The sequence below is a fragment of the Hippichthys cyanospilos genome, chromosome 18 (genome assembly GCF_059441005.1).
Source record: "Hippichthys cyanospilos isolate Australia breed blue-spotted pipefish chromosome 18, RoL_Hcya_1.0, whole genome shotgun sequence".
NCBI lineage: Eukaryota > Metazoa > Chordata > Actinopteri > Syngnathiformes > Syngnathidae > Hippichthys > Hippichthys cyanospilos.
This window is the reverse complement of record NC_142386.1, coordinates 15207448-15233005: the sequence shown is the minus strand read 5'-3', so window position 1 is coordinate 15233005 and position 25558 is coordinate 15207448. Positions and strand designations below refer to the sequence as shown.

Below are 25558 nucleotides of genomic sequence, written 5' to 3'. Positions count from 1 at the left end.
TTTTTTTCTGAATGCCTATGCTATCAACATATGATGTAAAATAGATTAAGAGATATCCCATCATCCCACACATTTCCATACACCAATACCTACACATAGGCATGCATTGTGAACGGTAGTGGGTATGGGTATAAAAGTCTGCAAAAATATAAGAAATCTACCGCTTAGAGAGGGCTATCAAATCAAATCAAATCATGTCCCTCAGGTATAGAGGATGACAAAAATCAATGACAGATTTTGCCACCTAAGGTAGTCCCAATTTCTCCTCTAGCGGCTAGAGCCCATGGACTAGATTTTTCTGGTCCAATAGCGTCTCCTAATGGCTTGGCGCATTTCCGTTATGAGAAACACGGTTTATTACTGCCGTATTCGTATTCGCTTAGAGAGGGCTATCAAATCAAATCAAATCATGTCCCTCAGGTATAGAGGATGACAAAAATCAATGACAGATTTTGCCACCTAAGGTAGTCCCAATTTCTCCTCTAGCCCATGGACTAGATTTTTCTGGTCCAATAGCGTCTCCTAATGGCTTGGCGCATTTCCGTTATGAGAAACACGGTTTATTACTGCCGTATTCGTAGTTGTTTTCCAAACTGTGTGTGTTTCTGATTGTAAGTGTTCTGAGATTTATAATTTTGCTGCGTGTTTCTTTTAATTAGTTTCATTTTTATTTGCAGTTGTGTTTTCGGTTTTGCGGTTGTTTCCCGATTTTTCCTTCGCTTGTTTAGTTCATTCCTGTTTTGTTCGTGTTCTGTCATTTGCAGCGCGTTTTCCCCAGTCGGCCACCGTAGTGTTTGCCTTTTTAGAGCTGTTTTAATTTCAGACATATTTCATACTGAACTTTTGTTTGTAATCCACTTTAGTTGGTTCAGTTTATTATTTTCTGAGTGGGACTATTAAGTATTTTGTTCGAATTTTGCATTGAATTGCAAAGTAAGGATTAACCTGCAGGAGTCAGTAGCGTTTAGGGGAAAAGGCCGGTTAGTTCCTTTCCGGGCATGCCGGAAGTTATCGCGTTCTCCGCCATTTTCTTCCCAAGCGCACACAAAATCCATTTAACAGACCCCCTTTCTCTTTCACGAAACGCATCCCATCGGGTGGCAGACGGGTAAGTCGTGTTTGCGTTCCCGTTGGTGTTGTGAGGAAATTAATCGAGTTGTCAATGTTGGCGTGACTGCTTCCCGCTAGGCGACGCTTTTTGTTGTGCTTGGCGCTCATGCTAATGCTATCTTAGCAAAGCGCCTTGGGTGTGCGAATTTCATTCTGGGGACTTCTTTCTTTCTCAATCGAGTTTTCTTTTCTCGTGTGTCCAAACGTGCCATTCGCTGTCCTGACCTAAATTGTTGACAATAAGTGCCTCCATGGCGTTAAAAGTAGATCCATGCTAGCTCAGCAATGCCAGCGCCCTAGCTAGCTGATGCACAAGTAAACAACGTTGTGTGTTCATGGTTGCTTGGTTCAAATCATTTGAGGCAATTCGGCGGAAACCTGTTACACTTCTAATCATCTCAGGATCTCGACGATTACTTCGCCCTAAGGGTTAGAACATTATAGTGTGTCTTGTGGGCGGTGTTGACCGCATTGCGATTTCGCGATTGCGCGCCTCCCACTTATTTTGAATTTTCGCACACACCAGGAAAGGTTGCTCCTCTGATTTAATATTCAGTAAAAATGCCCCCCCCCTCGCCTTGTATCGCCCAGTTTGAGTAATATTTTCTCTTTAAATGGACTTAAATTCTGTTTCAATGTGTACTTAGTGAGGTTGGCGATATCTCTATGCTGGGTTTGTGAACATAGGGACAGAAGCAGCAGTCATGTCAGACTTCATTGAGAGCGAGGCTGAGGAGTCTGAGGAGGAATTTGAAGAGAAAGACCTGAAGCCCAAGAAGACACAGAGGTTCATGGAGGAGGACGGTGAGACACCTCCACCATTGGGCTTGCGTTTGCAGTACGCTCACATGACATATCCCTGCAGATGAGGAGGAAGAGGAGAACACGGAGGACCAGGATGAGCGGGGCAACTTGCGTGGGCTCATTGATGATGGTGATGAGGAGGAAGAAGAAGACGAGGATGCGGGAGGTCAAAAAAGTGTGAGTGGAGGGGGCAGCGACTCCGAGGAAGAAGTCCGGCATCGCCGCAAGAAGAGAAGTAAGTTTGTTACGCTTCAGGACTGGTTAGGAGTGGGAGAAAAGGGTAAATCTCAAGCAGATTTTGGTTTATCAAGTCAACTGGCCTGAAAAGGGGCACCTGCCCAAAATCGGTATTACTCCCATTTCTTGGTACCCTTGGTGCTGTTCTTTATAATTGAATCTAGAAAAAAAACTAAACAAAACACATTGAGAAACGTGGCAACAACAAAATATTCTCATGAGCACTCTAGTCTTTACACCCATTAATATAAAAAACAAGGGCTGCACAATGAATCAAATTTTAATCGTGATCACGATATTGGCTACCACGATTAAATAAACGGATCCTCTGTGATTTTAACATTTAAAAAGCTGTTTTTGTACATGTCAAATCAAGCACTTTCAGTCATCCTTCCACAAGGGGGCAAATGTAAGGTTACTTCAATAAACTTTAGAAATAGCAAGACGAGCAGGCATACTGGGGAGAGATGAGGAGTCAGTTAAAAAAAAAAGCTTTGAAGAATTTCGATCATTTGGATCTACTAGAATTCCCTACCTTTGTTAGAGAGGAGTGTTGTGTGTATGCCGTAGACTCCATTTACTGCCACCGATATGGGTGAATATCAGCTGTCTGTGGGGGAAAGCCGCAGCGAGTATAAAGTGCTGCAAAACACGTGCTGGTGAGATTCCGCTCGTCTTCTTTCTGCACGGAGTTCACGCATTAAGCATAAACCAAGCCTATGCTATGTTCACACCGGACACACAAAAAATTGTTTCTCTCCGCTTATTTGGTAGGGTTTTGGTCGTTTCAGTGTTAACTGCTGGCATTTAGCTTTTTCAAATATTCGCTTGAGGGGTGGGGGAGTGAACTTCTTGTGCACTTTACAGTGGATCTGAAAAGGAGAACACCGCTGAGAACTTTCACTTTTCTGGGATGTAGCAGAGCCAATGTTTTCTCCGACAACACCTTTCTTCGTCTTCTTTTGTTTTGTTTTGTTTTTTTACATTGGACATAATTGTGCAGCCCTATAAAAAAACGCTAAGGTAGCCTAGGAATGTGTGAGCATGACATCATAATTATTTTTATCCGCTTTCACTTTGTCAGCTTCTTCTGACCCTTTCACACCTCATAGGTTACAACGACCTGGACGAGGACGATCTGGACCTCATTGAGGAAAACCTGGGTGTCAAAGTCAAGCGAAGGGTAAGCATCTATTTGCCCCCACTTGTCTTGTCCTTGCCAGCTGCTCCAGAGCTTAACACACTGCCATTGTCGAACCACAGAAAAAAAAATATGACCGTGTGAAAACACTGGATGATGACGATGATGACGAGAAGGACCTGATCGCCGATGAGATCTTTCATGGTGATGGAGATGGCGAACTGGAGGAGGGCGAGGCCGTCCATGAGCCGCTCCAGCAGGGAGACGATGACGAGGAAGGAGAAGAGGAGGAGTCTGGTAAAGCTTGAGTCCAATTCAAATTCTGACACGCTTAGTCCTTCAGTCTACAAATTCAAGTCCCGTTGTGCTCCATGCACTGAATCAGAAAAAACATATTTTCCAGTGTAGAAAATATATATTTAGCTACATTCATTTATTAAATCTGTTTCACACTTATTTTTGTTTTATAATGTCGAAAAACATATTGCCCAAAAAAGCATGTTATCAAATCCAAATAAACATCACTTTAGACAGGTTCGGGCCACCTGAAATATATGAAGTTTTTCAAGGTTGAAAAGACCAAAAACCCTAGTCTGGATGCAAGTAATTGTTATTGAGGTTTCAGTCCCATTCAAATTCAGACCTTTCATTCTGCAAATTCAAGTTCCATTGTGCTCTATGGACTGAATCAGTAAAAACGCCCTTACCAGTGTAGAAAATACCTATTAATATACTCGCTATTAAGCTATTTGTTAAATATTTTCCACTTCTTTTTTTTAACAATGTCTAAAAACGTATTGCTCCAAAAAATGCATGGTATTAAATCCAAATAAAGTTCATGTAAGATAGGTTACGGCCATTGGAAATGTATATCAAGGTTGACAAGACCAAAAGGTCTAATCTGGATACAAGTCATTGTCATTTGCAGCTATAATGTCTTCTTTGTATGGAATTCCACAGATATTGATGACTTTATTGTGGATGATGATGGACAACCAATCACCAAAAAACGAGGCAAGAAATTCTCTGGCTACACCGATGCGTGAGTATATGTTCTGGTTTCTGTCTTTGTCATACATCAACAGTGAGATTCATAATGAAAGCAAGAACAGACGTTTGCTTTTTTTTTTTGTTCCCTGGTTGAATGGACGTTACCACAGAGCCCTGCAGGAGGCGCAGGAGATCTTTGGCGGGGACTTTGACTTTGCAGAATTTGACCCTGATGCTTACGACCAGGGCGAGGAGGAGGAAGAGGAACAAGACGAGGAAGGCTGGGACCGGCCTAAGAAGCAGACCAAGAGGCGGCAGGGCCGCAAGAGCATCTTTGAGCTCTACGAGCCCAGCGAGTTGGAGAGCAGTCACATGACTGACCAGGACAACGAGATCCGCTCCACTGACATGCCTGAGAGGTTTCAGGTGCCTTTCTTTTTTCTTTTTGCCGTCGTTTTAGATTGGAAAACGTCTCGGTTTTAAAATCTAGCTGTGATCTGTTGTGAATGCAAACATGATGATGGCGCTAGATTTACATTTGTTGTGTAGATTCTTGAGCTTCCACTCATCAAAAACAAAGAACAACAGTTGCGATTGTGGCTATCACTAATTATCTGAAATAAGGCAGGACCGAACCAGGCGCAAAACTGGACAAAGTATCACCAGACAGGTGGACCAAATCAAACGCAAACAATAAAGGCAGAAGTGAGTGGAACAGAAACTAGAACAAAACCCCACAAACTCACAACAACCAAACTTAACCAATATGAATATGGATGACATAAAATGACAAAAACATAGTAACTCACCCAAAATGGCTGTCCCGAAGTTATTTCAGTACAAATCCTAAAGAGGGGACAAAAAACGTTGCAGATCACATTGTAAGCCCAAAAAAAAGGTAAGGCAGGGATGTCGGTTAATGGGGCGTGTCAACCCGCCGCGAAGTCTGAAACCCGCGAAGTAGGGTATCAGTTCCTAGATTTCTATGTACGCCCCAAAATAGCCGCAGTAACCATAAACAATCCTTTTTTTTTTTTTTTTTGTATTTTTTGCTTATTTCCTTTCTCTAATTATTTAACATTACATTATCCTTATTAACATTATTAACATTATTGAGTATTCATTAAATAACCAATATTACTTAGTTTGTTGAGAATTTGTTCTCAAGGCTGGTTATCTGCACCAAGACTCCGGTGAAAGAGTACGCAAGTCATCACGTTGAACTTCACATTTATTTTGGCTCATGTATGGTGTATCATGTAGTATCTGTTAAATAATAAATCAACAACAATGTTAAAGTCAGTCAACTAACATATAAACACTTGCCGAACTTTAATCAATTAATTTATTTTTAATGTAAATTTAATTTAATGTATTTTTAGCCGGCATCAACGGGTTAGCAACAACTAACAACAACTACTTACTATAAAGTGCAACCTCTAATCAAATGAACACATAAACAGAATAAACACTCATCGCTTACTAAACGTAGGCAGTAGCGTGCGTTATCAACATAAATGATAATAAACTATAAATATGAGCGTACGTTGTCATTCACTACGTCACTGTAACGAGCCGAATGACTCACAGAGAACGTAAAATAGGAAACGGAAATGCAACGCGACCCGACAAATTAAAAGCATGCATTTCAAAATAAGATAAAAAAACGTCACGAACTCTAACGCTTGAAGCTCTTAACATAGTTATTAACTAATATTACTTAGTTATTTGATGAATACAGTACTGTATAATGTACAATTTGTAAAATTTTTGCTTTTTTCATAGTTTTTTCCATCTTTGGGGTTTTTTAAATTATTTTTTTATTTTGAAATATTTTTTATTTTTCCTGGAAAAACCCGCGAAGTACTGAGACCGCAATATCTGAGACAGCGAAGTAGGAGGGATCACTAAATATATAATCGACCCAAGGCCAACATTATATACTGTAGGCCTGGTTGGGATAGGGCCACCGAAAATTGGCTCATCGGGCCACCATCCAAAGAGGCTTAACGTAGAATCCTGAAAACATTTTGTTTTTATGGCAGCTGCGATCCATCCCTGTCAAACCGGCCGAAGATGAAGAGCTAGAGGAAGAAGCTGAGTGGATCTTCCGACATGGCTTCTCCACGCTCACCATCTCCATTCAGGTTTGTGACCTTAGCATTTAACACCACCCAGCGTTGGCCACCAACATGTTCGTCGGCCAGCAGGAGAGCGCCGACTATTTGGAGCGTGGGACGTCCACCAACTTCAGCCGCCAAGGGCCCAGCACCATTGCCAAAATCAAAGAGGCACTCAACTTCATGAGGAATCAACAGTTTGAGGTGTGCTTGGAGACACTGACAGACACACATTCTTTAGTGTTATGCCCTCAAACACATGGCCTCTCTGCTTTGTCTGAAGAAGCCTCAGCTGCTGAGTGGCTTAACATCAGTGTTAACCCCCCCCCCCAGGTGCCTTTCATTGCCTTCTACAGAAAAGAGTATGTGGAACCTGAACTGAACATCAATGACCTGTGGAAGGTGTGGCAGTGGGACGAAAAGGTAACCTAGTTGTGCTCTTCAAATTGATTGAAGATCAAATGAGCCCCAAGTTGCAGTTTCCAGGTCTGAGTGAATCAAGTGTGTAATGCCTTGCATCTTTGATTGACGCACACGTTTTTGTCTATCAGTGGACACAGCTGAAGACCCGCAAGCAGAATCTGACGCGACTGTTTCAGAAGATGCAGTCGTACCAGTTTGAGCAGATCTCCGCTGACCCTGACAAACCTTTGGCTGACGGAATACGCCCGCTGGATACTGCAGACATGGAGAGGTGTGTGTGTGTGTGTGTGTGTGTGTGTGTGTGTGTGTGTGTGTGTGCGCTTTTTTGTGCAAAGTACAGACCCGGTATGGTACCATCAATTTTACCCGGTAACGTCCAGCTCCTCCGGGAGGATCACCAGGGGTTCATAGGCCACCCAAGAGACATAGTCCTTCCAGTGTGTCATTCCTTCCTCGGTCATCCTCGGAGCCTCTTCCCTGTTGGACATGCCCAGAAGACCTCACCAGGGGAAACGTCCGGGAGGCATCCTAACCAGATGCCCAAGCCAGCGGCTCCACGCTGAGCCCCTCCTGAAATTCTCACCCTATCTCTAAGGGAGAGCCCGGAGACCCTACAGCCTCATTTGAGCTGCTTGTATCCAGGATCTCATTCTTTCGGTCACAATCCATATCCGTGACTATAAGGCAGGAGTGTAGATCGACCGGTAAATTGAGAACTTTACCACAGCAGATCGATCTCCCGCTTCATCATACCGTCACTCGTGAACAAGACCCATAGATACTTAAACTCCTCCACTTGGGGCAGGACCTCATCCCCGGTCTGGAGAGGGCACTCCACCTTTTTCCGACTGAGGACCATGGTCTCAGATTTGGAGGTGCTGATTTTCATCCCAGCCGCTTCACACTCAGCTGCGAACCGCTCCAGTGAGACCTTGAGGTCACGACGTGACGAGGCCAAAAGTACCGCATCATACGCAAATAGCAGAGATGAAATCCTAAGAGCCCCAAACTGGATTCCTTCAACGCTTCGGCTGTACCTAGAAAGGCTGTCTATAAAGGTAATGAACAGAATGGGTGACAAAGGGCAGCCTTGGTGGAGTCCAACCCTCACTATAAACAAATTCGACTTACTGTCGGAAATGCAGACCAAACTCTGACATCGATTGTACAGGGCCCAAACAGCCCATTTCAGGGCGTCTGGTGCCGTATACTCCCAAATCACTCCGCACACAGGGACACGGTCGAACAATTTCTCCAAGTCCACAAAGCACAGACTGGTGTAGACTGGTTGGGCGAACTCTCATGCACCTTCGAGGATCCTGCCGAGGGTGTAGAGCTGGTCTACTGTTCCACGGTTGGGATGAAAACCACACTGCTCCTCGTGAATTTGAGGTTGTGGTGGTGGTCCACCTCAATCAGTCTGCCAATACAGAGGTGCTGTCCCTGATGTCCACACAATGTTGCAGAGGCGTGTCAGCCAGGACATCCTGCAACATGCAGAGCCTTCAGGAACTCCAGGTGGATCTCTTGCCACCAAGGAGTTTTTTGACCACCTCGGTGACTTCACCGACAAAAAGCCCAACATGACTTCTTCAGCTAGACGGCATCCCTCACTGCTGGTGTCGAATAGGAATTTCCGCTACGACAGGCACTGACCACCTTATGGCCACAACTCTGACCAGCCGCCTCAACAATATAGGCAAGGAACATGGTCCACTCGGACACAACGTCCCCCACATCCCCCAGGACGTGGGAGAAATTCTGCCAGAGCTGGGAGTTGAAAGTCCTTCTGACAGGAGATTTTGCCAGACATTCCCAGCAGACCCTCACAATACGTTTGGGTCTGCCAGGTTTGACCCATGGGGCGGCATGGCTCGGTGGTAGAGTGGTCGTCTCCCAGCTGAGAGGCTGTGGGTTTGATCCCCCGACCATCAAGACCATGTCGAAGACACTGAACCCCCACTTGCTCCCGATGATGCGTCATCAGTAGGTAAATGACTAGTTAGTGTAAATTACTCTAAGTAGAAAAGCTCTATATGAGTGAAAGTCCATTTACCATTTTAGCATTTACTGGAATGGCCAGACTTTGGACATGTCTGCCCTAAGATACTGGTCTGCTATTGGTCGGCGTCCCGGAAGCACTAAGATGATGGTCTGTTATTGATCGGCGTCTCGGTTTCTGGAAGGGCGGAACGTTAAAGCTTTGTTCGCCTGTGAGTGCTTACCAAAACGTACAGTGGAAACCTGTGTTACAACATCCCTGACTTAGGTTATTTCCATTTTGTGATGTGGAATACTGAGTTGTTTTCATCCCCTCTATAAGACATTTTCCCGGTTTTGTAACTGTCATGACCCTAGGAGCTTGGCTGTATTTCTGTTGTTTTGTCTCCATCTGAAGGCTTTTTTAGGTAATTACACTTGTTGCAGGGACAGCAACTGAAAATGTGTCACTACAGTTCTGCTGTTTGTTGTTGTCTCCTCACGGAGATCCTGGTCTGCTATTGGTCAGCCTCACTCAAAATGGCGAAATGGTAAAGCTTTGTTCAATTGTGAGGTTACAAAACCGTATTTACAGTGCATTTTACTGCTTAGTTCAAAGTTGAAAGGGTTACCCATGGGTCCCAAGATTGCTTGTGATGTTAAAGAGAGAAGTAAGAAGATGATTTATGTGGAAACGGTGCTGGAGATTAGCCTTATCAGGGAATATGGCCATAACAAGCAGCGCTCAAACGTAAATGAATCCTTTATTTTTTATTTATGTTATTTAATTTTATACATGTATATTGAACATAAGCAGCACTCATTATACTATTTTAATACCTGTTTCTGATATGTATGTACAATTTTTATGTTTTTACTAGGGGTTTTACACGCATTTGCTATTTACATAGGTTTGGATTGCCAGCCATACGGCGAATTCGCGTTACGATCCCAACCACGGAATGGATTAATCTTGTAAACCGGGGGCCCACTCTATTAGTGTTGAGGACAGCAAATGTAAAATAGTTAATGATAGTTTATACTGGACAAATGCTGAGATTCTTAATGACATTGCTTTTGCTGCCCAAATATGTTGAAATACAATTATTAGGATTGTGGAAAACATGTTCTAAAGTGTTAAAAGCTAATCAAACCATGTTTTTTGTTTGCTCAATTACATTCCAATCAATATAGTATTTGTAATTTATACAAGTAAAACAAATGTGAAGTTGCTAAGCTTCCAACTATTGCAGGTTTTTACCATGGCATTGTGTGTATGTACTGCATGTATGTAGAAATTGTGGCATGGCAACAACATAAACCTTCAGATGCCACTGCTCCATCTTGCATTGTGAATGGTAACCACATACGTCTCCGTCATTTCCACAGACTGAAGGATGTCCAGACACTGGAAGAGCTGGCCGACGTGTACAATCACTTCCTGCTCTACTACGGCCGAGACATACCCAAAATGCAGAATGCTGCCAAGGCCAGCAAGAAGAGGCTGCGCAAGATAAAGGAAGTCACAGAAGATGGTAGGAAAGAGAAGAGTTTAAACAAGCAGGTGGGGCTTGTCTGTTCTGACTAGATTGTGTGCTGTTGTTGTAGGCCATGAGGAGGAAGTGGAGGTGGAAGAAGAAGAGGAGCAGAAGGGTCCCGACCTCAAGCTGGCATCCCGCAGGGACATGTACAGCATTTGTCAGAGTGTCGGACTTGGTGCGTCTGCTTTTCCTTTTGTTTAGCTTTGAGATAATGATTTATGGTTGGATGTCCTCCTTGAAGATGGCCTCGCCAAGAAGTTTGGCCTGACGCCTGAGCAGTTTGGTGAGAACTTGCGAGACAGCTACCAGCGGCATGAGACCGAGCAATTCCCCGCCGAGCCCGTGGAGCTGGCCAAGGACTATGTGTGCAGCCAGTTCCCCAGCCCTGAGGCTGTTCTGGAGGGCACGCGCTATATGGTGGCCATGCAGATTTCCCGTGAGCCTCTGGTTCGACATGTGCTGCGCCAGACCTTTCAGGAGAGGGCCAAAATAAACATCAAGCCCACCAAGAAGGGCAAGAAGGTCCGTCACACTCACTTGCATGCACAGTAGCAAGGTGTGGCCAGCGCTCATGTTTTTTTATTCAAGGAAGTGGACGAGGCCCACTTTGCCTACTCCTTCAAGTACCTGAAGAACAAGGCTGTGAAAGAGCTGAATGGAGACCAGTTCCTGAAGATGCGCTTGGCCGAGGACGAGGGCCTGCTGTCCATTGACATTTCCATCGATCTGATTGGAGTCAAAGGGTAAAATGAATGTTCTGAACTTTGGTCAAAGGCGACAAGGCTCTCTGACCGGCTTACTTGCTCTGCTAATCTTTTAGCTACGCAGGGGACCAGACCTACTTTGACGAGATCAAGCAGTTCTACTACCGAGATGAGTTCAGCCATCAGGTGCAGGAGTGGAACCGGCAACGCACATTGGCCATCGAGAGAGCCCTCAACCAGTTCCTCTACCCTCAGATGGCAAAGGAGCTCAAGAGCAAGCTCGTTGCAGAAGCCAAAGAGAGTATTGTACGGGTATGCTATTTTTCGTGCCAGAAAGGACTTTTAACAGGTGATAGGGAAACAATGTTCCAGACAGGTCCAATGACACTCATTTCCTTTTCCCCGCAGTCATGCTGCCGTCGACTGTACAACTGGTTGAAGGTGTCTCCTTATAGGCCAGACCAGCAGCTGGAGGAAGATGATGACCTGATGGACGAGAGTCAGGGCAAAGGCATCAGGGTCCTCGGGGTGGCCTACGCTCCCAGCAGGTACACTGAACGTTCCACCTTTTATCCTGAAGGATGCGTTTAGTGCAGGGGTTCTCAAACTTTTTGGAGTGAGGGACACCTTTTAGGAAAACTAATTTTCCAAGGGCCCCTTTTGCAAATGTTTGCGGAAACAAAAAAGTCATTTAAGCTAAGACCTTTTTTTTCATCAAAAGATTCAATTTGACACCGAGTGTATTTGTTATTTTTCAGCCATGCTGGAGGTTAGAAAATGACAAAATTGGATCAATTTCTCCCAAACAGGTTGCTGCCAATTACTTAGTCAAAAACAGCATCATAAAATAAAATGCCACAGTTTTGCCGCTCGCCTCGATAGCAAGCAATTGTAGACTCAAAGTGCATTTTGACAAATTTCAAAATTATTACTTTTAAAAAACTTAAAAAACTATATTAAACTGGTTGAATTGACTGCTTTATTGAAGACTCATAAAAAACGTTCCCAATTTAATATAAAATAATACAAAATTCAAATACAAAATAAAATTAACGCAAATGTAATTTTTTTTTGTTGATAACCCAAATGATTTCACGGACCCTTGTACTCAGGCCACGGACCCCACAATGAAACCAATGGTTTAGTGAAAAGCTGTATGACAGAGACCATGTCGAAACCGCACTCATTTTGATTTCATTCAGGGGAGCCAAGGACGACCTTGAGTCCAATTTCAGCTAGCTGGTGTGGAGTTTGCTTGTTCTCCCCGAGCCCGCGTGGTTTCTCTCTGGGCACTCTGGCTTCCTCCCACACTCCCAAAAACAAGCATGGCAGGTGCATTGGACACAATAAATTGTCCTGCATGAATGGCTGTATGTCCCTCTGTACCCTGCGATTTGACTGGTGACCAGTTCATGGAGTCCCTCACCTACTATCCAAAGTCAGCTGGGATAGGCACCAGCAAGCCAGCAACCCTTGTCAAGATAAGCGGCTATAGAAAATAGATGGATGCATGGACGATTCATGCACCCAACTATACAAGACATACATGACATACCGGCCTGAAAAATGTGAACGCAAAACTGAGATACGAATGCAGGCATTGATTTTTCACAGTTATTCCTTCTACACAGCCCAATAGTAACAGTTAAGTTAATCTGATTTGAGAACTTCAGTTCATAAATGACCATATCCCGCTTGTTTTTTATGTCTCCCTTTCACATCATACCTGATTCAAATGAATCACCTCACTCGCAAGCTCAGTGGAAAGCTCAATAGCAAGCTCTGTGGAAGCCCCATAACGATCCTAATGTTTTGAATCAGGTGTCGATGTCAGTGATATCAGGGAGACATTGAAAAGAGGCAGGGTACTGCTCTTGAGGAACCATAGTTTCTCGACCTTATGCTCACGGTTCTGGAGAAATTAGGTGTTCAAATTTTTGTATTCATTTTGGCCATTTGAATATTATTTTGCACGTTTTATGTTCTCAAACCTCTAACCAGTAGCCAAAAGCTGGAGTCGCGTTTATGTGTGAAGTGGTTTTCCTGTGACAGAGACACACCCGTCTTCTGTGCGCTGATCAATGGTGAAGGAGAGGTTGTGGACTTCCTGCGCTTGCCCTATTTCTTGAAGAGAAGGAACGCCTTCAGGGAGGATGAGCGAGAGAAGAAGGTGTGTGCATACACAGCAAATCCACTTCCTAACAGATGTGTTAGAGGCTCACTCACCAATTTTGTCAACTTCAGGCCCACGACATTGAAAACCTCAAGAGATTTATGTCCAGCAAGAAGCCTCATGTTGTTGCTGTGGCCGGTGAGAACCGGTAAGACCTTATTCTCTCTTGTTCTTTGACTCTACTTTGGAACGCATGTCTTTAACAATGAACAGACTTTGAAGCTTTATCCGATACGGGGCCACCTCACAAGCTGTCCCCACTTGCCAGTCAAATGGTAGTTATGCGCCAGCTTCACTTCTGCTGCTGCTCATGTGAAGTGGGAAAAAAATAATGAAAAGCCAAGACCACCAATGCGATTTCCACCCCTTGAGAACAAATGAGAAACGCGGAACGCCGCAAACCCAACTTGACTGCTGGTCCTGGTATTATTCTCGCACAGGCCTTTAAAATCACACATTAAAAAGTGTTGATTCAACTTCGCCAGTTTATGTCTTGATATTCTGTCATACTGTTTGTAATTTTTCAATAAAGTTGTTGTTTCATTTGATCTTAGTTGGGAATAGAAATTTTATGTCCAAGTATGATGTGTCAGGAGCTCATTCTGTCAACAAATTCAATTTGCTTTCCGTCACGTGACCTGGAAACATTTCTACAGAATAATCAGCAATTCAATGTGCACATATAAACTGTGAGTGTGTGATGCATGCAGGGACGCTCAGATGATCATGGAGGACATGAAGAGGACAATTGGCGAGCTGGAGCAAGAGTCGTCACTGCCTTCTGTCGGTGTGGAACTCGTTGACAACGAGCTGGCCACACTCTACATGAACAGCAGAAAGTCAGAAGTAAGTTTCCCGTCCCGGCAGAGTGACTCAAGCTTAATGCGGCGCTTTCATCCCACGCAGACAGACTTCCGGGACTACCCCCCCTTGCTGCGCCAGGCTGTGTCCATCGCCAGGAAGATCCAAGACCCTCTGGTGGAGTACGCACAGGTCTGCAGCTCTGATGAAGACATCCTCTGCCTCAAGCTACACCCCCTGCAGGTGAGGCAGGGCTAGACCAGGAGGTAGATTTTCCTCCAGATTCCAAATTTGGATGGCTTCATATCACCCACTCCTGGTGCTTCCTTTTTGTGAAGGAAAGAGGTGTCTACGTTCTCGTAAGAAAGACAATATATCTGTAACAAGTTTTGGCAAACTCACCGTTCTTGGGGGATGTCCAACTGGGCCCTGCATCTTTGAGATGCTTCCCTGCTTCAAATGTTCAGCACATCCGCAAGCTTTGATAACCGTCTTGATCGTTTGTAGTAGGGTAACAATTCGAAGAGGAGAAATAGCCCTCCTCCAGGCCTGGATTTGGACACCCCTTCCTTAGATGGACTTTTCTTGATGGCAAATGCGCAAAGTGGATGTGACTTGACCTGGCTTGTCATTGCAAATATAATATCTCAGGTGACGGAAACAATCCACTGGTCAGTAAAAGTCTGCTTTGGTTTCAGGAACACGTGGTGAAGGAGGATCTGCTCACAGCTCTCTATTGCGAATTCATCAATCGGGTCAACGAGGTTGGTGTGGATGTAAACCGGGCCATCGCACACCCTCACACTCAGAGTCTGGTCCAGTACGTGTGCGGCCTGGGCCCAAGGAAGGGCTCACATCTGCTCAAGGTTTGTTTAGATCTTAAGGGTGATCGCTGGCTGCGCTCAGCCTTAACCAGAGTCCTGTTCTTCTGGACAGATCCTAAAGCAGAACAACACGCGTCTGGAGAACAGAACCCAGCTGGTCACAATGTGTCACATGGGCCCTAAGGTCTTCATCAACTGTGCTGGCTTCATCAAGATTGACACGGCGTCACTTGGAGATAGGTCTGTGCGTGCTCTATGTTCTCACGCTGCCAAGCGCATCTGCGCTACTCATACAGCTTTTTTTGCATAGCACTGATTCCTACGTTGAGGTTCTGGATGGCTCTCGTGTCCACCCGGAGACATACGAGTGGGCTCGCAAGATGGCCGTGGACGCACTGGAATACGACGAGTCAGCCGAGGACGCCAACCCAGCCGGCGCCCTGGAAGAGATCTTAGAGAATCCAGAAAGACTCAAAGATTTGGACCTGGACGCTTTCGCCGAGGAGCTGGAGAGACAGGTCAGCGCATGGTTCCTGGCTGGCCTCCAAGCATTTTCGATAGCTCGGGTCCTCACGCATACTCTCATATGCAGGGTTACGGCAACAAAGGCATCACGCTATATGACATCAGGGCGGAGCTGAGCTGCAGGTACAAAGACCTGCGAGTCCCCTACAGAGTCCCCAACACAGAGGAGGTTTTCAACCTGCTCACAAAGGAGACACCGGAGACCTTCTACATTGGTGAGATGCTTGAAGATCCAATCGCTCTCACTCCATTTTTCTTTCAAATGAATGTCACCATGTTTTTATCAAAACAAAACGGTCAAGTGTTTGCATTGAAATTCAATGTCAGTTACGTTAGCAGACAATCAAAAGTCTTGTCATTGTTTACATTTCGGTGGTGAAAGTGGACAGTGTGTAAAGTACTGTAGTTTTTAGGGTTCTGTGCTCTGGCATCACTTTTAGACACCCGTTAACTTTAAGGATATAAATTTCACCTGTCCCGATAGCTCATTTCTGGATGTCCCGTCTCGTGGTCCAGGTAAGCTGATCACCAGCGTGGTGACGGGCATTGCTCACAGGCGCCCACAGGGGGAGAGCTATGACCAGGCCATCCGGAACGATGCTACAGGCCTGTGGCAGTGTCCCTTCTGCCAGCAGGACAATTTCCCTGAACTCAGCGAGGTAGTGAGCGGTGCCGTCTCTGATGCATTGTAAAGCCGTTTCCTTCCTGTCCCCTGTCATTTCTTGTCCTTGCCTCCGCAGGTGTGGAATCACTTTGACAGCGGCTCCTGTCCCGGACAAGCCATCGGAGTGCGCAGCCGACTGGATAACGGTGTACAGGGATTTATTCCCACTAAGTTCCTGAGCGACAAAGTGGTGAAACACCCCGAGGAACGTGTGAAGGTGAGGTGTGATGTTTGCTTGTCCCTGCCTTTGCGGCTCATCTCTCAGGTGCGTCTTCTTCTTCAGGTGGGCATGACAGTTCACTGCCGCATAATGAAGATAGACATCGAGAAGTTCAGCGTGGACCTCACATGTCGCACTTCCGACTTGTTGGACAAGGCCAATGAGTGGAAGCTTCCCAAGGACACCTACTATGACTTTGACGCCGAAGCCGAAGACCTCAAGCTGGAGGAAGAGCTCAAAAAGAAACAGCAGCGCACACGTTAGTTGGCGGGCAGGAGTGGTCTCTGCTCATTGCTATTTGCGCTGAGCTAACTCTTTAGTTTAATCTCTGCAGCGTACATCAAGCGTGTCATCGCTCACCCAAACTTCCACAACATCAGCTTCAACCAGGCTGAGAAGATGATGGAGACACTGGACCAGGGGGACCTGATCATCAGGCCCAGCAGTAAGGGGGAGAACCACCTCACCGTCACCTGGAAAGTAAGAGCAAAAAGAGGAAGGAAGGATCCGCTCGCATTGATACACACTCCTATTAAGCAAACCTTTTTCCTTTTGCCAGGTGGCTGATGGTATATACCAACATGTGGATGTGAGAGAAGAAGGCAAAGAGAACGCCTTCAGCTTGGGACACACACTTTGGATCAATAATGAGGTGCCAAGCTCCCCCTCCAACTCCTTCTTTTTCTACAGTCTTTGCCATGCTTCATTGAGCACGAAGCAGGGACTATGTCCAGACACATATTAGACATGGCAAAAAAAAAATGCTTCCTGAAATTAGGATTATCCTGTCTTTATCAGTGGAAATAGTGGCAGCCTTAGCTGTTCTTCTGTTGAATGGCAAAAAGCGTGCTATGTTTTCAAAGATTATCCAAGTGTTCTGCCTGTCATTTGATGTCACTGGCAAAGATAGATGGAGCATGAGTTTATAACAATCAATAAGGTCACTACTGTTTAGTATTTCTCTAAACATGCCCATGTGCTGCAAAGTGGTACTTGAGAACCATAAAATGAAATGGCATTAGAGTCGAAGCTAATTATGAAAGTCAGCACCTTGCAACTGAATTCAGTCAGTCAAGACAAGACAAGGCACCAATGGCCTTCATTGTGTCTGAGTAATTTTGCTTTTAAATGCAGTCAAGGTGTGCATATAATCTTGTTTTACTCAAGAGCAACTGGATTTTTACAGGAGTTTGAAGACCTGGATGAAATTGCAGCACGCTTCATTCAACCCATGGCATCGTTTGCCCGTGACCTCCTCACCCACAAATATTTCCAAGAGTGTAATGGCGGAAACAAAGAGGCAAGTTCTTCTTCCGTCGTCTCTTGGTGTTCCATTTTTTTTCTTTGTGTCGGTTACGGCTGCGGTGATTTAGTCAACTAGTCACGACAATGTCGCCAATCAAAATCCTTTGCAATTATTAATAGTCGACTACTTTTTTATTTATATATTTGTCTAATTTTCATCACAAAGCTTCTTTTTCTGACACTTCCCGCTCTGGCTCAAGATCAAACCATGACTGCCTTGTTTGTGACACACTCACACAGTAGTAGTGACCCAGGTCACTTCATGATGTAAACAGAAGCATTGTGAGTAAAGCATTGCCATTGCTAAGCTAACAATAACAACAATGTTTTTGTATGCTCATGGTTGATGTTGAAGCACACATGGTACCTCACCGTGTGTCTGCATTCCCCGACTGTTGCGAGAAGCACTGCTGTGCATTTGAATCATACAGTATGGGCTGGGAATTCTGAATACTCAAAATAAAAAAAAAATCAAAATAAAATGCAAATATTTGCTCACATACCTTAATAAAATAATGACTATTATGTTACAATATACAAATTCATAGTGCTATAAAATATACATTCCTCCTAGTTTTGTGATATTTGTCTTCCCCCAGTTTCAGTTGCACAGCAATTTTTTATTGTGTGGATAAATTTCCTCATTTTAAAATATGCTTGCTAGTGAAAGAAAACATCATTTTAAATAAAGTTTAAATGAAAACAATTAAAACCAATTTTTTTTTAAGGTCTTTTAGCATAGTGCGTTTTCTGAAATGTACTCCTACTTTCTACATACATTAAAGAAAATGCTTGGTGCCAAAGAAGATTGAAATATGTTTGCAGATATTTCTGTTTGTATTCAGAGATAGTTTAATAGTTTTAGTATAACTCTGCACATAATAAAATTAAGTTGTTTAAACATTTATCACAAAAAAATGTTATAGCCTTCAATTTAAATTGCATCCATTCTATTTCTAGATTATTGTATTATCATTAATTTGTACACATTTTAAAGAATTCCAGCTGTGAGACAGTGATGTTTATATACTGTAAGAGCAGCTGCTTGCATGCTTTTTACTCCCGATTTCGCACCCAGCCCCCATGTCAATGAATGAATCTCTTGATTTTCCATACCTCAAGCTTGGCATGTTTGTGCTTGCTGGTTTGGTTTGCCAATGCCATTAGTGGACTAATTGTGACTATTGTTGCTGATAAGTTGACTAGTAAAATAATGATTTTTGGCTACACTAGTATCTGTTATGTGATGAATGGAAACCTGGCAACTCTCAGCTGCTCTGTTCTTGTTTTTTTCATGGCAGAAAATGGAGGAACTGCTGGTCAGGACCAAGAGGGAAAAGCCCACTTTCATTCCGTACTTTGTGTCTGCTTGTAAAACTTTACCTGGAAAGTTCCTGTTGGGGTACCAACCTCGAGGAAAGCCACGGTCAGTGACCATCTGAACAAGGTATTGTTAATGTGTGAACGGCACTGAGGTAGTCAGTCTTGGACTGTCCACAGGGTCGAGTACGTGACCATCACCCCGGATGGCTTCAGATACCGCTCGCAGATCTTTCCCTCAGTCAACGGTTTGTTTCGCTGGTTCAAGGACCACTACCAGGAGCCTGTACCAGGTGGGGAAAGAATCTTGTCCTGGGGCTGATGTGTGGAAGAACAGGTCCATTGCCAGCAGTGCACCTAAGTGGTACACTTGCGCGACAGAAATCACGGATGTGTAACATCGCATGGTTCACTGCGCGCATTTGCGTACGTACCTACTGTATTTTCATCCAAGATGTGCCATGGCTTGAAGCACACTTAAATATGGTGCAAGATTTACCGCTCACATGTCCAGCTAATTTTCAGTCATCCTTTATTTGACAAATATAAAAAGAGCATGTGAATGTACGGCTATTCTGCTCCCAAAGGCAGTAAGAGCTAGGTCATTTTGTGGCATGCATACGGCCAAAGTAGTTCAAGTGCTGTGTTTCCTTCCCATCTTACGAAAGGTGTTTGGAAGAGCTCACACGCGACACGCGACACTAACAAACAAGCCGGTCATACCTATCAACCCCAGGTGTACTCTTACTCTTGTTTAGTCCCAACGTATTTATAGAAAAAGCATGGGTGGATGGATATCTGTTAGTTGAATAGCAGTTCAAAATCGAAATCAATACTTCAATAGCATCTTTTCTGTCTCCCTTTGTTTGATAGCTTATTTTAGTGACCATAATACATTCTACATAATTCATATACAATCATAAATACATAAATAAAATCACATATACTGTGTACTGTATATAAAATTTACACCACAAATTTACCCCAAATGTTATACATTCTCTTCTTCATTTTAGACATGTTGTTTTTTTAATAATATATTGTTTTAACTTCTTTTGAGCACAGCCATTGATTCACATCTTTCCAGTTCTATTTGATAGTTGTTCCATAAATTGGCACCGCTAACAGATACTGTAGTGTTTTCAACGTTGATTGTTGATGACACCAAGTTAAACCACAAAAAGAATCCTTCTTTCACGTTGCCTCGTTTATTGTGAGTTTTTGAATCCTTGCATTTGTGGTGAAAACTGAAATAACAAACAAAAGGTGCATCGATCGTTTTACAAAAAACAACCCGACAAAATATATATAAACATTGACTCTTACATAAGTAAACTATAAAAAAATAAGACTTACGGCGTTCCTGCCTGATAAATTCAACCCGGATGGCGTCGGATGAACTCAATGCCGCACGATGGGCACGGTCAGGGCACGGTCATCTTCCCTTTCACGCGCGACCCACACCGGAAACGGAAATAACATCGCAACCCGGAGGTGCGTCATCATAAACCGGAAGTACTTGTCGGGATTAACTTTACTCCCCAACAAAACAATAACATTAAACAAACATTTCGTTAACTTAGCCGTAAAGGCAACACAGATACACACATTTGCTTGCTGGTGGCTAGCCAAACAAAAAACAAAAACACACACACACAGATAAGCCGCACTGGAATATAAGACGCAGGGCTCAAAACATGAGGAAAAAGTCTCATAGTCAGAAAAATTCAGTATTATATATAAGTAGCACTTACCATACTATTTTGATATATTTTGAATTTTAGAATGTATCTACAATTTTGATGTCTTCACCTTTTGGGTTTTACATGCATTAGCTAATTAACATAGGTTTGGATTGCCCGCCATACGGCGAATTCGTGTTACACTTGTACTTATTTATTTTGGGAAAACAATTCTTGCAGATGTTGTGATAGTTGATGAGGAAAACCTTCATACTTTCACACCCTACCCAATCAAAATGAATGTGGCCAACTGATTTGTCAAGTGCTCACCACACTTGTTCTTTTTCCAAGGCATCACACCCACAAACAGCAGCAGCAGCCGCACGCGAACACCCGCCTCCCTCAACGCCACGCCTGCCAACCTCAACATTGCTGGTGAGTCTCTTGCCTTTGCTCTCTTCAGCCCGTGACGCTCCCATCACGCTGCCACCTTCTCGCTTCTCTTTACAGACCTGACGCGAGCTGTCAATGCGCTTCCACGAAACATGACCTCGCAGATGTTTAATGCTATCGCCGCTGTCACGGGTCAGGGCCAGAACCAGAACCCCAACACCACGCCAGCCCAGTGGGGATCCAGCCAGTATGGATACGGAGGCAGCACTGGAGGAGGCGGCAGCTCCTCAGCCTATCATGTCAGTGCGCATACCTGGTCTTTGTGTGTGTGTTTGTGCGTGCGTTTCGACTGACATATGTCCACCTTCGCAGGTGTTCGCGACACCCCAGCAGCCAATGGCCACGCCCATGATGACACCTAGCTACTCTTACACGACGCCTAGCCAGCAAGCGATGGGCACACCGCAGTACCCAGGCTCCACGCCCCAGTCAACGCACCACAACCATCATGCTGGTCACCACGGGCACGCCTCAGGCACTCCTGCCTCGTCCGTGTCATCATCGCGAGGCCGAACACCGCAGCAGCAGCCAAAGTGAGTCACGCTAGCATTTTCCTCGCAACAAATTGTCTTGCGTCGGACACTTATTGTCCTCTCCACCTTAGACATAAAACAAAAGTAGTAAAATGGTCTTCAAAATGAAACCGTCTTTATTTAAAGTTTTATTTCCTTGATTTAACTGGGTGAAAACTTTTAGTTTAGCTTCCAAATCTCTTGTCAGAGAGTGTACACATCATAGAAAGGCTCCTGGAAATTACAGGATACTAATGCAATTGTTAACATTGGACACAGATAGAATATACACCACAATGCTTGCAGTCTTGGATTCTTTGAGTGAAAGGGGGGGGGTCTACTAATTGTGTCGGGGACCTTCTCTGCCCCCTTTTCTTGCTGGTGATTATGTTTTTCAGTCCTGCCCACCTCGCCCATGTTGTGTGTGGCACGACTTGGTACCACACAAGCGTGCAACTTGAAATATGGACTTGCTGTTAAGCAATCCAATGAAAATATGGGTGGCTGCCAAAAATTATTCAAAATTATATGATGACATGATTGCGGAAAAGTCCTCTGATGTCCGTATTTTGTTTCAAAAAGTAAAACTTGGATGTTAGATCAATTTTCAACACAGAAATTTTGATTTAGCGCAGTCTTTCTTAAATAGTGGCTATGTGAAGTGTATTTACAATAAAATAAGGATTGGCATCATTTTTATCATTATTTCAGGCCCTTTGATACACTTGGTTGTTTTTTTTTCCGTTTTAGGCTAACTTGTAACCTGTATAAATGCTGAAAAAAAAAATGAACAGTTGAAATTCGTTTTAGATTGCTTTTTACTTTTGATAATGTTGAAAGGATACAATATTAGGTATACCTTTACAATTTTTATCGACAATAATCTTATTTATAGTCAACACAGGGAGTGAGTGGGGGTGCAAAATGTTTTCTCTTTACAAGGGGGGGTTTTGCAAAATGTAATTGAGAAGCGCTGATCTAGTAAAAAGTGTATTCAAGTTACCTGCCCTCACTACTGTTGGGCCACCTGTTATAGTTATGAGCGCATGGAGCTGATTAGTTCAGGTGTCCAATCAGTCCCAGTTGGCCCTCAGATGCCCGGCTTTCGGCCTTTCTCTTTCCCCACATTCCTCTCGACAACAGCCCAATGTATTTTTAATTTGCATCAAGTCAGACCAGTCTGCAGGAACAGGAATGTCCAAACCCGGTTCGGTATCCTGCATGTTTTCCAGGTCCCCTCCCAACACAGCTTATTCATATGATAAGCTCATCAGCTCAGCAAAAGCCTGATAACGAGTCGGATCATTAGAATCAGGTCTGTCAGGGAAGGAAAGTTGGAAAACACACAGAACAGCAGCCTTCGGAGGATTGAGTTTGGACACTCTTGGTGTTGGTAGGGATGCACAATGAATCGAGTTTCAATCGCAATCACGATATTGGCAGCCATGATTAATTAATCTGATCCGGTGATATTAACATTTAAAAAGTCAAGCACTTTTTCTTATTACAAGTCAAATCAAGCACTACTACCAGGGGGCCATGTCTCCCACATGTTTGCTTGACAAAAGCTTCTTATTGTCTCACACTAATGTATTATTTGCCAGTGTGAAATGGTGCTAAGTTTCTCACCTGATTCCTAATATTTACAGTGCTAGCTGTCAATTGAGACCCATTTTGAAAAATCCGATTGGCAAAAAATTAAATTAAATTTGGTTTGAAATGATCGTAAATTACATTTTGACTGCTAATTGATGAAATTTAGCTTAAAAGTAAATAGTGTGCTTGGCTCTAGGCTAATTTTTTTCATTGGTTTATATTCAGTAAGTTCAATCCGGAAGATGCCTTTCAGGCATCAAATTCTTAGAGGAAAACATGACCATAAATTCTAAGCGTATGGTTATTTACAGGCAGTCTTCCCTTTGATTCTGACACCTCATAAACCAGACTGAGACATTTTCGAGGTTTGAGGAAAATCCCTGCTCGGTAGTGTACATTGTGTTACATTTTGACTGCTAATTGATGAAATTTAGCTTAAAAGTAAATAGTGTGCTTGGCTCTAGGCTAATTTTTTTCATTGGTTTATATTCAGTAAGTTCAATCCGGAAGATGCCTTTCAGGCATCAAATTCTTAGAGGAAAACATGACCATAAATTCTAAGCGTATGGTTATTTACAGGCAGTCTTCCCTTTGATTCTGACACCTCATAAACCAGACTGAGACATTTTCGAGGTTTGAGGAAAATCCCTGCTCGGTAGTGTACATTCATTACCTGACATAGTAACCTGACATAGAGCCCAGTTTTTACCTGGTCATAATATTCAAATTTGGCCAAACAGTCTTTTTTTCTTCTTCTTCTTCTTCTTCTTCTTTCTTTTTCTGCTTCCTGTCTATAATCATAATCTGTCTATAATCTATAATCATTAAAATTATACAAGGACATTAACACTTGAATTATTCTTCATGTGGTGAAGTGATACATAAACTCACGTTGAACCTTGAAACAAGTGAAAAAAATAAAATTATTTTCCCTTAAAATTCAACTTTTAAGGAGCTCACCTGTTGCTTTCTGGATTGTTCTTTTAAAGCACAGGTGTCGAACTCCAGTCCTCGAGGGCCGGTATCCTACAGGTTTTCAAATCTTTTCCCTCAAAAACACCTGATTCAAATGATTGGGATCATTTTAAAGCTCTTGCAGAGCCTGCTAATGAGCTAATCATTTGAATCAGGTGTGTTAGGAAAGAAAACTGGAAAACATGCAGGATGCCGGCCCTCGAGGACTGGAGTTCGGAGCTTACCCATCCTTTAAAATTTAAAGGATGGGTAAGCACAGTTACCCATCTGCATCACGTCGATAAATCGCCGTATCTGTACATGTCAAGGCAGGCAATATTAATCTCGGTCACCCTTTTGGAGCATTATCACAGCGTAATGTGGCGAGGCGAAGAAAGTGTATTCAAGGGGCGAGGAAACCACACGTTGCTGTGCTCGTGGAGATCTTTACTCTTCGCATGCCGTCACAAAACTGATACAACAAAGTCCAAAACAGCAAAGACAAAGCCAACAGGTTCAAAGCATCAAAGGATCATAGTGACATGCCTACTGGGTGAGAGACATGGTCCTAGTGTCCGCCACACAGCCGTAGAAAGAACAAATTAGAAGAATAAGAAAATTGCCATTAATTTCATGAAATGTAAGGGAAAATTCTATAGGTCTTTATTTAAAATGATTGTTTATTTATATATTGTTTTTTCCTCCCCCCTGCAGACCAAGCAGTAGCGGAGGTGTCGGGGGTTCCACGGCAGCTGTGGACTGGGGCAAGATGGCCGAGCAGTGGCTCAAGGAGAAAGAAGCAGAAGGACGCAAGAAGGCTCAGAGGATGACCCCGCGACCTTCGCCCAGCCCCATGATTGAAAGCACACCCATGTCTGTGGCTGGGGACGCCACGCCACTGCTGGACGAGATGGACCGGTAGGATGCCGACGAGGGCGTCCTCATACCTGTATGTTACCCTGTGACTCCCATCCACAACCATGACTCATCCTCTTCTGCCTGTTGGCATGCTGCAGTGTTCTCCGCGTATACAAGATGGACCTGCTGTCAAGGCGGGCTACTCTGCGATTTGCGTCAGTTTTAGTTTGCGCTGGGCGGAAATCGGGTGGATGGATGTATTCGGTAAAAAAAAAACAAAAAAAAACTGCACTCTATAGAAACGGCTCCTGGCCACGCCCATCAGGAGACCATACATCTGTATGGAACAAATAAAGACAACTTGGATTTTTTTTTTTTTTCTGTTGGAATCTTAGAAGCCTCCACTGTGCACCTGTTTGCCACAAGCGTACGCCATCCCCTCTTGGACACCATCGAGCCTATGTGTCCATAAGGTGGACGGCCAGCATTGCGTCTTTAAGGTCCACCGAAGATGACTTGCATGCCAGTCTGGATCACATGAGTGGCCTTGAAGCCAATGTGTCTCACTTGAAAGTTCAAATTGTTTGTAAAGCCAAAGCCTCAGCTCCGCTGGCAAACAAT

The 25558-nt window shown here is 43.8% G+C and overlaps 1 protein-coding gene across 1 annotated transcript; it reads left to right on the top strand.

Moving 5' to 3' along the window:
• Positions 1-1001: 1001 nt before the first annotated feature.
• On the top strand, positions 1002-25308 carry supt6h (SPT6 homolog, histone chaperone and transcription elongation factor). The gene is made up of 37 exons (XM_088440344.1): positions 1002-1108; positions 1798-1914; positions 1976-2149; positions 3264-3334; positions 3415-3589; positions 4253-4334; positions 4453-4708; positions 6328-6429; positions 6493-6606; positions 6736-6825; positions 6954-7096; positions 10195-10340; positions 10414-10521; positions 10588-10868; positions 10935-11089; positions 11167-11362; positions 11459-11598; positions 13103-13220; positions 13295-13371; positions 13934-14069; positions 14130-14267; positions 14723-14890; positions 14961-15088; positions 15159-15366; positions 15441-15588; positions 15890-16032; positions 16114-16254; positions 16321-16516; positions 16592-16737; positions 16817-16909; positions 17444-17557; positions 18864-18988; positions 19063-19175; positions 20916-20999; positions 21075-21256; positions 21330-21550; positions 24794-25308. The coding sequence occupies exons 2-37, from the start codon at positions 1815-1817 to the stop codon at positions 24999-25001; spliced, it is 5220 nt and encodes a 1739-aa protein (XP_088296470.1). The 5' UTR covers positions 1002-1108; positions 1798-1814; the 3' UTR covers positions 25002-25308.
• The last annotated feature ends 250 nt before the right edge of the window (positions 25309-25558 follow it).